Source organism: Melanotaenia boesemani, chromosome 8 (genome assembly GCF_017639745.1).
Source record: "Melanotaenia boesemani isolate fMelBoe1 chromosome 8, fMelBoe1.pri, whole genome shotgun sequence".
NCBI classification, from domain to species: Eukaryota; Metazoa; Chordata; class Actinopteri; order Atheriniformes; family Melanotaeniidae; genus Melanotaenia; species Melanotaenia boesemani.
The window spans coordinates 3739336-3753597 of record NC_055689.1 but is presented as its reverse complement, the minus strand read 5'-3'; the positions used below and the strand labels follow the sequence as shown (position 1 = coordinate 3753597).

At 39.1% G+C, this 14262-nt stretch overlaps 1 protein-coding gene across 1 annotated transcript; it reads left to right on the top strand.

Annotated features, from left to right (window-relative positions):
* The first annotated feature begins 2682 nt into the window (after nt 1-2682).
* On the top strand, nt 2683-13644 carry LOC121643807 (pyroglutamyl-peptidase 1-like). The gene is made up of 5 exons (XM_041991360.1): nt 2683-3461; nt 3768-3820; nt 12036-12152; nt 12267-12499; nt 12739-13644. The coding sequence occupies exons 1-5, from the start codon at nt 3266-3268 to the stop codon at nt 12935-12937; spliced, it is 798 nt and encodes a 265-aa protein (XP_041847294.1). The 5' UTR covers nt 2683-3265; the 3' UTR covers nt 12938-13644.
* Nucleotides 13645-14262: the final 618 nt, after the last annotated feature.

Sequence of the window (14262 nt, the reverse complement as noted above, 5' to 3'; positions counted from 1 at the left end):
TTTGATCCATCGGATCAGAAAAACCTGAACAGTGTTTCGTATGGAAGGACCTGGTTTAAACCACACCTGGCTGAGGTTTTCTGACCAGCTTCTTGTGTTCCTTTGACTTGTGGTGTACTGCAAGGCTCTATTTTAGAGCCTCCGCTTTTCACACTGTACACTGATGGATCTGTTTTAGGAATCATAATATTCCATTGCGTTGTTCTGCAGACGACATTCATGAAAATCAGACTGTAAAATTCCACTGCAAGCATCACCAAACTGTCTAAGAGACCTTGATATTTGGTTGAAGTTCAACTTTCTCCGTTCTAATTAAAGTAAGACAGAAGGGGTTTGGATCCGATCAGTTTAACGGTGGCAGTGACAGCTGCTCTCAGAAATCTAGGTGGGATTATCTTTTATTTAACGCTTTTATCACCTCTCACCTGGGTTCATGTAATGTAAAGTAAGCTGGTTCGGACTGCTCAGGATGACTTTTAACTGGTGTATACACACAAAGTGAGTTGTGGAATAATTTAAAGGAAAGTACGAAGTCCATATTTTCCTATCCATACTGTTCCTTTGTGGAATGAAACAGAGGAAAACATTCCATGATGATCCTATGCCAGTTTGTTTAGTGGGAGGTTTCTCACTCATCCACGACAGGAAAATATTCTTTCTTGTAGGATATTGTACAGTGTGTTTAGAACAAACACAGACAATACCATCTTCACATGGATGACCCAAAGGTAGGGAGACAGGATTCGTACATAGTACTACACCAAGTATTTCTCTCTTTTCTTGCAAAACACCCAACCCAACATTATTGGATCTCATTTAAGACACAGAGGTGAAAGTTGCGGCTTTATTTTATGACGTCTAGATGAGGAGACAGAGCCAAAATAAGGACAGAAGTTTGATAACTTCTATCTCCATATTTGTAGGTGTAACAACAATTATGTTTTGATGCTTTCATGCACAAAGACTTGTCTTTTCTTATCTGTATTTTCTGACTTATTTTAAAAATACCAGTTTGTAACAAAATATAGATTTAAACATACTCACATTTCTGTATATCATATATACATATATGTCTGCTAGAATAGAATAGAATAGAATAGAATAGAATAGAATAGAATAGAATAGTGCAAACATTGTGATGGAAACGGCAGGAGAATATTATTATTATTACACCCATACGTAGTGAAGACATTAGCAGACTGTATCAGCATCAGAGAAGTGAGGGCATCATTGGTTTCCATGGCAACACTGACATAGTGAATGACGCAGGCGGTACAGCGGGAGAAAAGGTGAATGGGTTGAGGAAGAGGAGGGAGGGTCTGTCAGACACTGCAGTGCAGGTTGTGAGGGTGGTCTGTGGAGCTGCAGCTGAAAGTGTGTGATATGGCCCAGAATTATCTTAGCATCACTAGCATGAATGAAAGGATTTATTTAAAGTTTTCACCCAAAAATCTCATAGATTTTTCATAGATGTGTTTTTTTTTTTTTTATGTATTCTTAGTCCCATAGACGTGGTGTCCAAAATGTGTGAGTCATTTCACAGCCCAGGGGTGTGGACCACAAAGTGTACTGAGAAAGAAAAGAAGAGCTGTTCCTGTACGCCTGTTTTACATTAGCTGAAGGATTGTGGTGTAAACTCAGGTAATGGAGCATGTCACCATTTGACAAACTCAGCACACATGTTTGCTAACACCCATATCTTTAAAGTGTTTTATGTAAAATCTGATATTAGCTTGAAAAAGAACATTTAGCAGATTTAGCTTAACTTGAATCAAGATTGTTTTAATCAAAACTAATCTTAATTTAGTCAGATGGGCTCCACAAAATGTACAAAATGTTGAATAAAATAATGTACTTAAGGACACACTGCTGAACTATGTCAGATTTTCTCACTTTAGTAACCCCGAACAACGACGGCTAACCTGGCATCGTCTTCGCCCCGTCTTTTCTGTGAGACCTTCACTAACATCGGCTAATCCAGCATCTTGTCCTCTAGCTTCTTCCCTTTCTCTCTTTTTTTTTCTTTTTCTGTTGATATCCAGTTGCTGGCATGTGGTGAAGAGTGGTTTCTCAACCACAAAATATGAGTAATAATCTCAAACATCTCAGTCACACTGACTGAAAATCACAAAAGCTTTAAGAAGATAAACTGAAACTAGACGATCTGATGTTGATGCTGATGTTTGATTGGATGGAAGCACAATTAGCAGCATTCATTCATTCATTTGTTTGACTGGAAATGTCACATGGATGGAGTTGAAACACACACAGTTAAAAAAATGCAAATGAAAACACAAACTCTCAAAGAGGACAATAATAGTTATACAGAGGAAAGTTTAAGACAGTATAAAAGTACAAATATATAACATTATATGACTCATGAATAAAAACCAAACAAAAAAAAAAAAAGAAAGCAAAACCAGAAAAAACCAAGCGGCTGATGGATGGATGGATGGATGGATGGATGGATGGATGGATGGATGGATGGAAGGATGGATAGATGGATAGATGGATGGATGGATGGATGGATGGATGGATGGATGGATGGATGGATGGATGGATGGATGGATGGATGGAAGGATGGATAGATGGATGGATGGATGGATGGATGGATGGATGGATGGATAGATGGATGGATGGATGGATGGAAGGATGGATGGATGGATGGAAGGATAGATGGATGGATGGATGGATGGTCATTAATTTAAAGATAATGTTATGCCTGTTTTCCAACCAGTGTTTCTAAAAGTATCTCTTCTTTACTTTTCTCATAATAAATAACCCGAGTGGAGTTATTTTCCTAGAATAAAATGCATGTTGTTGTGTCCCCCTGGATGGTCTCTTCCTCCAGGCAGCTGCTGCAGCATCGGTGGAGCAACTTCTTTAAGTAAAACCGAGTCCCTGATGCAAAGCAGCTGAATGAACTATTCAGGTTAATCAATTATTATGGGTTGGGTGAACTTAAAATCATCATGGTATTAAAAATGAAAAGACTGTGTAAAGCATCACCTGTAATTTAAGGAGATATCATCACATCAAGTTTAATTACAACATGCTCAGATTTGCTCTAGAACATAATTATTTGGAGGTAATACGTTTGTATATTTCATTTTAGAAAAGCCAACTAGTTGGTTTTTATAGTGTATAAGTTGGCATAAGGGAGCTGCCCAGTAAAACCAGTGACCAGCAGCTCTGGGTCAGCTGTTTTTTTTTTTTTTTTTTTTTTTGTTTTGTTTTTTTATGTGGTTGATGGGAGCCCTTGCGTATGCCCAGCCAGCAGGTGGCAGTACCGTCCGTCCGCGTCCAGCGTGTCGCTTTACTGTCGGCGGTGAAGCAGAAGAAGGCAGCAGCCAGCGGAGACAGCTGTGGGAGGCTGGTTGGGACATCTGATCTGCTCATAATTCAGTTCCAGTCACAGCAAACAGGGACGATGTCCAGCAGGAGGAGAGTGGTAGTGACAGGTGGGAGGTTTTTAACCGTCAGAAGGCAGGAACATCTCTAAATCTATTTAACTCTTGTTATTAAAAAGCTGTGTCTGCGCTGAAGCTAACAACATCTGATGGATGCTGCAGAGTGACAGTTTTCTCTTCTGGCTTAAATAAGGGAAATCTTGCTTTGTCTCTTCTTTGTGGTGTTTTACTACAGCTGTTAATGTTTAACTACATGTTGCTTGAGGGCTGTCTCTTTCCTCTCAGCCCTGTCACCTATGAACCTGCTGATTTACTGAGTGTCGTTGCTGTTTCTACCTGAACCTTTGCTCTCTGCAGGGTTTGAGCCCTTTGGAGAGCATACGGTGAACTCCAGCTGGGTGGCTGCTCAGGTAAGCAGTTACCAGGTTGACAACATTTTAAACTACAGTCATATAAACAAAAAAGTACATTTAAGGTTTTTGTATCCACAAACGATAAAATAACTCATCTGGTCTTAAAATGTGGTTAATAAAACCTCAGACAAAAACATGTCACAGTTTCATTTAGGGCTGGGTGATATATGGAGCATACTCGATGTAACCCGACACGTTTTACGTAGGAAATATAAAATATCTTTATCACCAACATCGACTATAAACAGCAACGTTTAAGCGTCTATGTGGGATTTTCTTTGTAGCCTCTGTCTGCTAGTCGGAGTGAAGCTCACCACAGTGGGCAGGCCTCCACCTGCTTCTCCTCCACCTGCTTCCCCTCCACCTGCACACCCCTAATATACTGGTAATGGTCGGGGAAACACTAGTTTTTATTAAATGTATGAAAGCAGGTTCCTGGTTCAGAATAAAAACTTAGTTGAAAGAGACAAATCACAATGAAATTAAATTTAGCAGAGCTTACATAAATCCGGCTGGAATTAAGTTTCAGTTAATCATGAATTGAAGATTAAAGTTTCATTGTTTATCTACCATAAATAGCTTTTAATCCCAGTATAAACCAGTCTGTAGAAGCTTTTAATCCCAATATGAACCACTCTGTAGTAGCTTTTAATCCCAGTATAAACCAGTCTGTAGCAGCTTTTAATCCCAGTATAAACCAGTCTGTAGCAGCTTTTAATCCCAGTATAAACCAGTCTGTAGCAGCTTTTAATCCCAGTATAAACCAGTGTGTAGCAGCTTTTAATCCCAGTAAAACCAGTGTGTAGCAGCTTTTAATCCCAGTATAAACCAGTCTGTAGCAGCTTTTAATCCCAGTATAAACCAGTGTGTAGCAGCTTTTAATCCCAGTATAAACCAGTGTGTAGCAGCTTTTAATCCCAGTATAAACCAGTGTGTAGCAGCTTTTAATCCCAGTATAAACCAGTCTATAACAGCTTTTAATCCCATTATAAACCAGTGTGTAGCAGCTTTTAATCCCAGTATAAACCAGTGTGTAGCAGCTTTTAATCCCAGTATAAACCAGTCTATAACAGCTTTTAATCCCATTATAAACCAGTGTGTAGCAGCTTTTAATCCCAGTATAAACCAGTGTGTAGCAGCTTTTAATCCCAGTATAAACCAGTCTGTAGCAGCTTTTAATCCCAGTATAAACCAGTCTGTAGCAGCTTTTAATCCCAGTATAAACCAGTGTGTAGCAGCTTTTAATCCCAGTATAAACCAGTGTGTAGCAGCTTTTAATCCCAGTAAAAACCAGTGTGTAACAGCTTTTAATCCCAGTATAAACCAGTCTGTAACAGCTTTTAATCCCAGTATAAACCAGTGTGTAGCAGCTTTTAATCCCAGTATAAACCAGTGTAGCAGCTTTCAATCCCAGTATAAACCAGTCTGTTGAAGCTTTTAATCCCAGTATAAACCAGTGTGTAGCAGCTTTTTATCCCAGTATAAGCCAGTGTGTAGCAGCTTTTAATCCCAGTATAAACCAGTGTGTAGCAGCTTTTAATCCCAGTATAAACCAGTGTGTAGCAGCTTTTAATCCCAGTATAAACCAGTGTGTAACAGCTTTTAATCCCAGTATAAACCAGTGTGTAGCAGCTTTTAATCCCAGTATAAACCAGTGTGTAGCAGCTTTTAATCCCAGTATAAACCAGTGTGTAGCAGCTTTTAATCCCAGTATAAACCAGTCTGTAACAGCTTTTAATCCCAGTATAAACCAGTGTGTAGCAGCTTTTAATCCCAGTATAAACCAGTCTGTAGTAGCTTTTAATCCCAGTATAAACCAGTCTGTAGCAGCTTTTAATCTCAGTATAAACCAGTGTGTAGCAGCTTTTAATCCCAGTATAAACCAGTCTGTAGCAGCTTTTAATCCCAGTATCAACCAGTGTGTAGCAGCTTTTAATCCAAGTATAAACCAGTCTGTAGTAGCTTTTAATCCCAGTATCAACCAGTGTGTAGCAGCTTTTAATCCCAGTATAAACCAGTCTGTAGCAGCTTTTAATCCCAGTATCAACCAGTGTGTAGCAGCTTTTAATCCAAGTATAAACCAGTCTGTAGTAGCTTTTAATCCCAGTATAAACCAGTGTGTAGCAGCTTTTAATCCCAGTATAAACCAGTCTGTAGCAGCTTTTAATCCCAGTATCAACCAGTGTGTAGCAGCTTTTAATCCCAGTATAAACCAGTCTGTAGTAGCTTTTAATCCCAGTATAAACCAGTCTGTAGCAGCTTTTAATCCCAGTATAAACCAGTGTGTAGCAGCTTTTAATCCCAGTATAAACCAGTGTGTAGCAGCTTTTAATCCCAGTATAAACCAGTGTGTAGCAGCTTTTAATCCCAGTATAAACCAGTCTGTAACAGCTTTTAATCCCAGTATAAACCACTCTGTAGTAGCTTTTAATCCCAGTATAAACCAGTGTGTAGCAGCTTTTAATCCCAGTATAAACCAGTCTGTAACAGCTTTTAATCCCAGTATAAACCAGTGTGTAGCAGCTTTTATTCCCAGTATAAACCAGTCTGTAGTAGCTTTTAATCCCAGTATAAACCAGTCTGTAGTAGCTTTTAATCCCAGTATAAACCAGTCTGTAACAGCTTTTAATCCCAGTATAAACCAGTCTGTAGCAGCTTTTAATGCCTGTATAAACAGTCTGTAGTAGCTTTTAATCCCAGTATAAACCAGTCTGTAACAGCTTTTAACCCCAGTATAAACCAGTGTGTAGCAGCTTTTAATCCCAGTATAAACCAGTCTGTAGCAGCTTTTAATCCCAGTATCAACCAGTGTGTAGCAGCTTTTAATCCAAGTATAAACCAGTCTGTAGTAGCTTTTAATCCCAGTATAAACCAGTGTGTAGCAGCTTTTAATCCCAGTATAAACCAGTCTGTAGCAGCTTTTAATCCCAGTATCAACCAGTGTGTAGCAGCTTTTAATCCCAGTATAAACCAGTCTGTAGTAGCTTTTAATCCCAGTATAAACCAGTCTGTAGCAGCTTTTAATCCCAGTATAAACCAGTGTGTAGCAGCTTTTAATCCCAGTATAAACCAGTGTGTAGCAGCTTTTAATCCCAGTATAAACCAGTGTGTAGCAGCTTTTAATCCCAGTATAAACCAGTCTGTAACAGCTTTTAATCCCAGTATAAACCACTCTGTAGTAGCTTTTAATCCCAGTATAAACCAGTGTGTAGCAGCTTTTAATCCCAGTATAAACCAGTCTGTAACAGCTTTTAATCCCAGTATAAACCAGTGTGTAGCAGCTTTTATTCCCAGTATAAACCAGTCTGTAGTAGCTTTTAATCCCAGTATAAACCAGTCTGTAGTAGCTTTTAATCCCAGTATAAACCAGTCTGTAACAGCTTTTAATCCCAGTATAAACCAGTCTGTAGCAGCTTTTAATGCCTGTATAAACAGTCTGTAGTAGCTTTTAATCCCAGTATAAACCAGTCTGTAACAGCTTTTAACCCCAGTATAAACCAGTGTGTAGCAGCTTTTAATCCCAGTATAAACCAGTGTGTAACAGCTTTTAATCCCAGTATAAACCAGTCTGTAGCAGCTTTTAATCCTAGTATAAACCAGTCTGTAGCAGCTTTTAATCCCAGTATAAACCAGTCTGTAGCAGCTTTTAATCCCAGTATAAACCAGTGTGTAGCAGCTTTTAATCCCAGTATAAACCAGTCTGTAGTAGCTTTTAATCCCAGTATAAACCAGTCTGTAGTAGCTTTTAATCCCAGTATAAACCAGTCTGTAGTAGCTTTTAATCCCAGTATGAACCAGTCTGTAGCAGCTTTTAATCCCAGTATAAACCAGTGTGTAGCAGCTTTTAATCCCAGTATAAACCAGTCTGTAGTAGCTTTTAATCCCAGTATAAACCAGTCTGTAGTAGCTTTTAATCCCAGTATAAACCAGTCTGTAGCAGCTTTTAATCCCAGTATAAACCAGTGTGTAGCAACTTTTAATCCCAGTATAAACCAGTCTGTAGTAGCTTTTAATCCCAGTATAAACCAGTCTGTAGCAGCTTTTAATCCCAGTATAAACCAGTCTGTAGCAGCTTTTAATCCCAGTATAAACCAGTCTGTAGTAGCTTTTAATCCCAGTAAAAACCAGTGTGTAGCAGCTTTTAATCCCAGTATAAACCAGTGTAGCAGCTTTCAATCCCAGTATAAACCAGTCTGTTGAAGCTTTTAATCCCAGTATAAACCAGTCTATAGCAGCTTTTAATCCCAGTATAAACCAGTGTGTAACAGCTTTTAATCCCAGTATAAACCAGTGTGTAGCAGCTTTTAATCCCAGTATAAACCAGTGTGTAGCAGCTTTTAATCCCAGTATAAACCAGTGTGTAGCAGCTTTTAATCCCAGTATAAACCAGTCTGTAACAGCTTTTAATCCCAGTATAAACCAGTGTGTAGCAGCTTTTAATACCAGTATAAACCAGTGTGTAGCAGCTTTTAATCCCAGTATAAACCAGTGTGTAGCAGCTTTTAATCCCAGTATAAACCAGTCTGTAGTAGCTTTTAATCCCAGTATAAACCAGTCTGTAACAGCTTTTAATCCCAATATAAACCACTCTGTAGTAGCTTTTAATCCCAGTATAAACCAGTGTGTAGCAGCTTTTAATCCCAGTATAAACCAGTCTGTAACAGCTTTTAATCCCAATATAAACCACTCTGTAGTAGCTTTTAATCCCAGTAAAAACCAGTGTGTAGCAGCTTTTAATCCCAGTATAAACCAGTCTGTAACAGCTTTTAATCCCAGTATAAACCAGTCTGTAGCAGCTTTTATTCCCAGTATAAACCAGTGTGTAGCAGCTTTTAATCCCAGTATAAACCAGTGTGTAGTAGCTTTTAATCCCAGTATAAACCAGTGTGTAGCAGCTTTTAATCCCAGTATAAACCAGTCTGTAACAGCTTTTAATCCCAGTATAAACCAGTGTGTAGCAGCTTTTAACCCCAGTATAAACCAGTGTGTAGCAGCTTTTAATCCCAGTATAAACCAGTGTGTAGCAGCTTTTAATCCCAGTATAAACCAGTGTGTAGCAGCTTTTAATCCCAGTATAAACCAGTGTGTAGCAGCTTTTAATCCCAGTATAAACCACTCTGTAGTAGCTTTTAATCCCAGTAAAAACCAGTGTGTAGCAGCTTTTAATCCCAGTATAAACCAGTCTGTAGCAGCTTTTAATCTCAGTATAAACCAGTGTGTAGCAGCTTTTAATCCCAGTATAAACCAGTCTGTAGCAGCTTTTAGTCCCAGTATAAACCAGTCTGTAGCAGCTTTTAATCCCAGTATAAACCAGTGTGTAGCAGCTTTTAATCCCAGTATAAACCAGTGTGTAGCAGCTTTTAATCCCAGTATAAACCAGTGTGTAGCAGCTTTTAATCCCAGTATAAACCAGTCCGTAACAGCTTTTAATCCCAGTATAAACCAGTTTGTAGCAGCTTTCAATCCCAGTATAAACCAGTCTGTAGTAGCTTTTAATCCCAGTAAAAACCAGTGTGTAGCAGCTTTTAATCCCAGTATAAACCAGTGTAGCAGCTTTCAATCCCAGTATAAACCAGTCTGTTGAAGCTTTTAATCCCAGTATAAACCAGTGTGTAGCAGCTTTTTATCCCAGTATAAGCCAGTGTGTAGCAGCTTTTAATCCCAGTATAAACCAGTGTGTAGCAGCTTTTAATCCCAGTATAAACCAGTCTGTAGCAGCTTTTAATCCCAGTATAAACCAGTGTGTAACAGCTTTTAATCCCAGTATAAACCAGTGTGTAGCAGCTTTTAATCCCAGTATAAACCAGTGTGTAGCAGCTTTTAATCCCAGTATAAACCAGTGTGTAGCAGCTTTTAATCCCAGTATAAACCAGTCTGTAACAGCTTTTAATCCCAGTATAAACCAGTGTGTAGCAGCTTTTAATCCCAGTATAAACCAGTCTGTAGTAGCTTTTAATCCCAGTATAAACCAGTCTGTAGCAGCTTTTAATCTCAGTATAAACCAGTGTGTAGCAGCTTTTAATCCCAGTATAAACCAGTCTGTAGCAGCTTTTAATCCCAGTATCAACCAGTGTGTAGCAGCTTTTAATCCAAGTATAAACCAGTCTGTAGTAGCTTTTAATCCCAGTATAAACCAGTCTGTAGCAGCTTTTAATCCCAGTATAAACCAGTGTGTAGCAGCTTTTATTCCCAGTATAAACCAGTCTGTAGCAGCTTTTAATCCCAGTATCAACCAGTGTGTAGCAGCTTTTAATCCCAGTATAAACCAGTCTGTAACATCTTTTAATCCCAGTATAAACCAGTCTGTAGCAGCTTTTAATGCCAGTATAAACCAGTCTGTAGTAGCTTTTAATCCCAGTATAAACCAGTCTGTTGAAGCTTTTAACCCCAGTATAAACCAGTGTGTAGCAGCTTTTAATCCCAGTATAAACCAGTGTGTAACAGCTTTTAATCCCAGTATAAACCAGTCTGTAGCAGCTTTTAATCCTAGTATAAACCAGTCTGTAGCAGCTTTTAATCCCAGTATAAACCAGTGTGTAGCAGCTTTTAATCCCAGTATAAACCAGTGTGTAGCAGCTTTTAATCCCAGTATAAACCAGTCTGTAGCAGCTTTTAATCCCAGTATAAACCAGTGTGTAGCAGCTTTTAATCCCAGTATAAACCAGTCTGTAGTAGCTTTTAATCCCAGTATAAACCAGTCTGTAGTAGCTTTTAATCCCAGTATAAACCAGTGTGTAGCAGCTTTTAATCCCAGTATAAACCAGTCTGTAGTAGCTTTTAATCCCAGTATAACCAGTCTGTAGTAGCTTTTAATCCCAGTATAAACCAGTGTGTAGCAGCTTTTAATCCCAGTATAAACCAGTCTGTAGCAGCTTTTAATCCTAGTATAAACCAGTCTGTAGCAGCTTTTAATCCCAGTATAAACCAGTGTGTAGCAGCTTTTAATCCCAGTATAAACCAGTGTGTAGCAGCTTTTAATCCCAGTATAAACCAGTCTGTAGCAGCTTTTAATCCCAGTATAAACCAGTGTGTAGCAGCTTTTAATCCCAGTATAAACCAGTCTGTAGTAGCTTTTAATCCCAGTATAAACCAGTCTGTAGTAGCTTTTAATCCCAGTATAAACCAGTGTGTAGCAGCTTTTAATCCCAGTATAAACCAGTCTGTAGTAGCTTTTAATCCCAGTATAAACCAGTCTGTAGTAGCTTTTAATCCCAGTATAAACCAGTCTGTAGCAGCTTTTAATCCCAGTATAAACCAGTCTGTAGCAGCTTTTAATCCCAGTATAAACCAGTGTGTAGCAGCTTTTAATCCCAGTATAAACCAGTCTGTAGTAGCTTTTAATCCCAGTATAAACCAGTCTGTAGCAGCTTTTAATCCCAGTATAAACCAGTCTGTAGCAGCTTTTAATCCCAGTATAAACCAGTGTGTAACAGCTTTTAATCCCAGTATAAACCAGTGTGTAGCAGCTGTCAGACTGGGAGGTAAAATGATGTAAAATGAATGTATGAATAGATATAGCAGCATAAAGGTCGACCAGAAGAAGAAAGCAGAATTTATTACTAACAGAACTTTGTAGAAATAACACACAGACTAACAGTGACCAAACCTTTTCTCATCTCATCGTTCTCTCAAGTCTTGGCTTTCAGAAGAAAAAATATTGTTATTGAAACAAACACACAACAGAAACTATTTCCATGTTTCCACTTTTTCTTCATTTCCAGTTATTCCTGCTACTATTTACCTGCTATCCTCACTAAACCAACTCCAGCTCAGCTGCTTTGTGGCACCACCGTGCATCAGAAACGTCTTCTTGGCTTTATTCCAGCCATAGAGGAGCATTATTTTTCTTCTTTTCACACACACACAGAACTTTCTGCTCACTGGTTGATCTTTGGCTGCTCCTGATTGGACGTTACCGTCAATCTAAGCTCTCTGATTGGTGGAAAGTCTGACAGGAAGTGGCTTCATCATTATGTTCAGGTCTAAATAGAGGTCTCTTAGCAACATAGTAGTGATGGTGATGTTTTTATGGTGAAATGTGATAAATAATGATGTTATCATGGATCATGGTGGATTTGGTGTTATCTCATGCACCCATACACATAAAATTGTGATCATGATTTATACTTTGATGAGGAGGGTGGCTGTTTTGTGGCTGTGACTGCGGCTTAAAGAGAAATGAAGTTGTGTTTTGATGTTTGTGCTCTTACAGGAACTGGAGCGAGTAGGTCTGGGTGAAGCTGTAGATCTTTATGTGTGTGAGGTGCCAGTTGAATACCAGGCCGTCCAGAAACTTTTGCCATCCCTGTGGAAAGAGCACCAGCCTGAGGTATGTGAGCAAATCCACAGTTCTCCTCCCATTATACTTATAAAATCCACATGTCAATGCTAAAAATACTGCAGCTGACCTTCGCTTGCTGTGTATTTGCTGTCATGTGAGCAGCTAGTTGTCCATGTTGGTGTTTCTGGGTTAGCCACCACAGTCACTCTGGAGCAGTGTGGACATAACAAGGGCTACAAACGTCTGGACAACTCCAGCTTCTGTCCAGCTTCTCAGTGCTGCATGGAGGACGGCCCAGACTGCATCAAATCAGTCCTAGACATGGACGCAGTCTGCAGAAGGGTTAATGACTCCAACATTGGGATCGCTGTGTCCGTATCTAAGGATGCTGGAAGGCAAGTGATAGCAAATTCACACACTCACTATTGTTGCTGGAAAAGAGACTTTACATACAACATTTAAAAAATGACAGCTGACGTCTCGAGTCCCTAAGACTGAGGGAGCTAAAGAGACTTCAGCCACCATTTATTTCATTTGTGCTGTTCTTGTTTTAACAACAAACGTTAGAGTTTCAAGAAAGAAAAGAATGTGTTGTAATCCTGTTTTCAGTGACAGCCATCCTCTCCTCTCACAGGTATCTCTGTGATTACACCTACTACACGTCTCTATACCTGGGGCAGGGTCGCTCCGCCTTCATCCACGTGCCCCCGTTAGGGCAACCCTACAGCAGCCAGGACCTCGGCAGAGGCCTTCAAGCTGTCGTACAGGAGATGCTGAAGCTGCTGGAGGACAACAAGGACAATGAGCCTTGCAATCATGCCCATCAACACTAATGACTGACTACTCTCCAAGTCTAGTAACCAAAACTGAGCCACTGTCTTATGGTCTAATCCACATAACATCTGAGGCTAGGAACTTCAGTTTGATTTGTGATGTGACTCATCCGACCAACTGTGAAGGCCATGGTGACTTACTGCAGAGGGTTAACTCCTAATTTCCTGACACAGTTTTTTTAATGACCTCTTTGAAATGTGACTGGTGCTTTACAGAAGCTGGAGACTGATTTGTGTTGTTCACGTTAATCCCCTGACAGCAGCATCTGTTTAACGTCTTATGTGGGAAGTGTGACTTTTTATGTATGATGTGCCGGTGAGTGTTAAAGTCCGTCTCTAATTTTCCACTGAACAGCAACATTTACAGTTACTGATGTGCCATGCCCGGTAAAAAGGGGTTTCGTGAGAGTTGGATAACTATATGAGCTTTATATGTGGCACAATGTAAACACCTAACAACATGTTTCTAGACGAACTTCCTTTTCAGCTACTTGTGATTCCATCCTATAATCCTAAATTACGCCATCATCACCTTGCGTTGCTTGTATTTGCACTGGAGAAATGTAACATTCTTTAAATATGAGAATATGGGGGAAATTTTTAAGTTTCTTTATCTCAGGAAACATTGCATATGCAATCAGTATGAAGTAATCTGAATATTTTGATTTGTGTTTAATGTGTAGGTTAGCAGTATGTATGATTACAGAATTTCACACAGTTTTGCTTTATGTGTCCTTATTTAGTCTTAAATTGTTGGTTATATATCATTTATGCTTTTCTATTCATCTTTTTTTTTTATACAGAACCAGTTCACTTCATGGTACTTTTACAGACACAATCCAATTAATTATAGTCCAGTTATAATCCAGCTAAACCATCCACCATATGATCCACATTATTTCAGTTTATAAGAACTGTGTTAATATAAACCAGTTCATAAAATAATGACCTAGCTAAGGAAAACCACCATCAGAACCAGAACCAGGACGGCGTCTTCCTGGACCAGTTGGGGGTGGAGAGGACAGACTTGACAGATTTGGATCAAGGCAAGTTCAGCCACACTTTTTCTCTCTGAATTAGCTTGTTTTGTCAGATATTAGTGAAATATGAGAACCTGTAATGGTTCCTCTCTTCATATATAACTTTTAAAAATGTTAAACATTATTTTTTGTAATTTTCAAATTATCAAAAATAAAGAAGATTTGAATCATCCATTTTGGACGGTTTTACACGATAAACAATACCCACACGAGTCCTAAGTTGACCGTGTTCGGCACCTGAATGCCTCCTTGTCTCATTTCCTTCCCTGGGTTCCTGCCGATGAC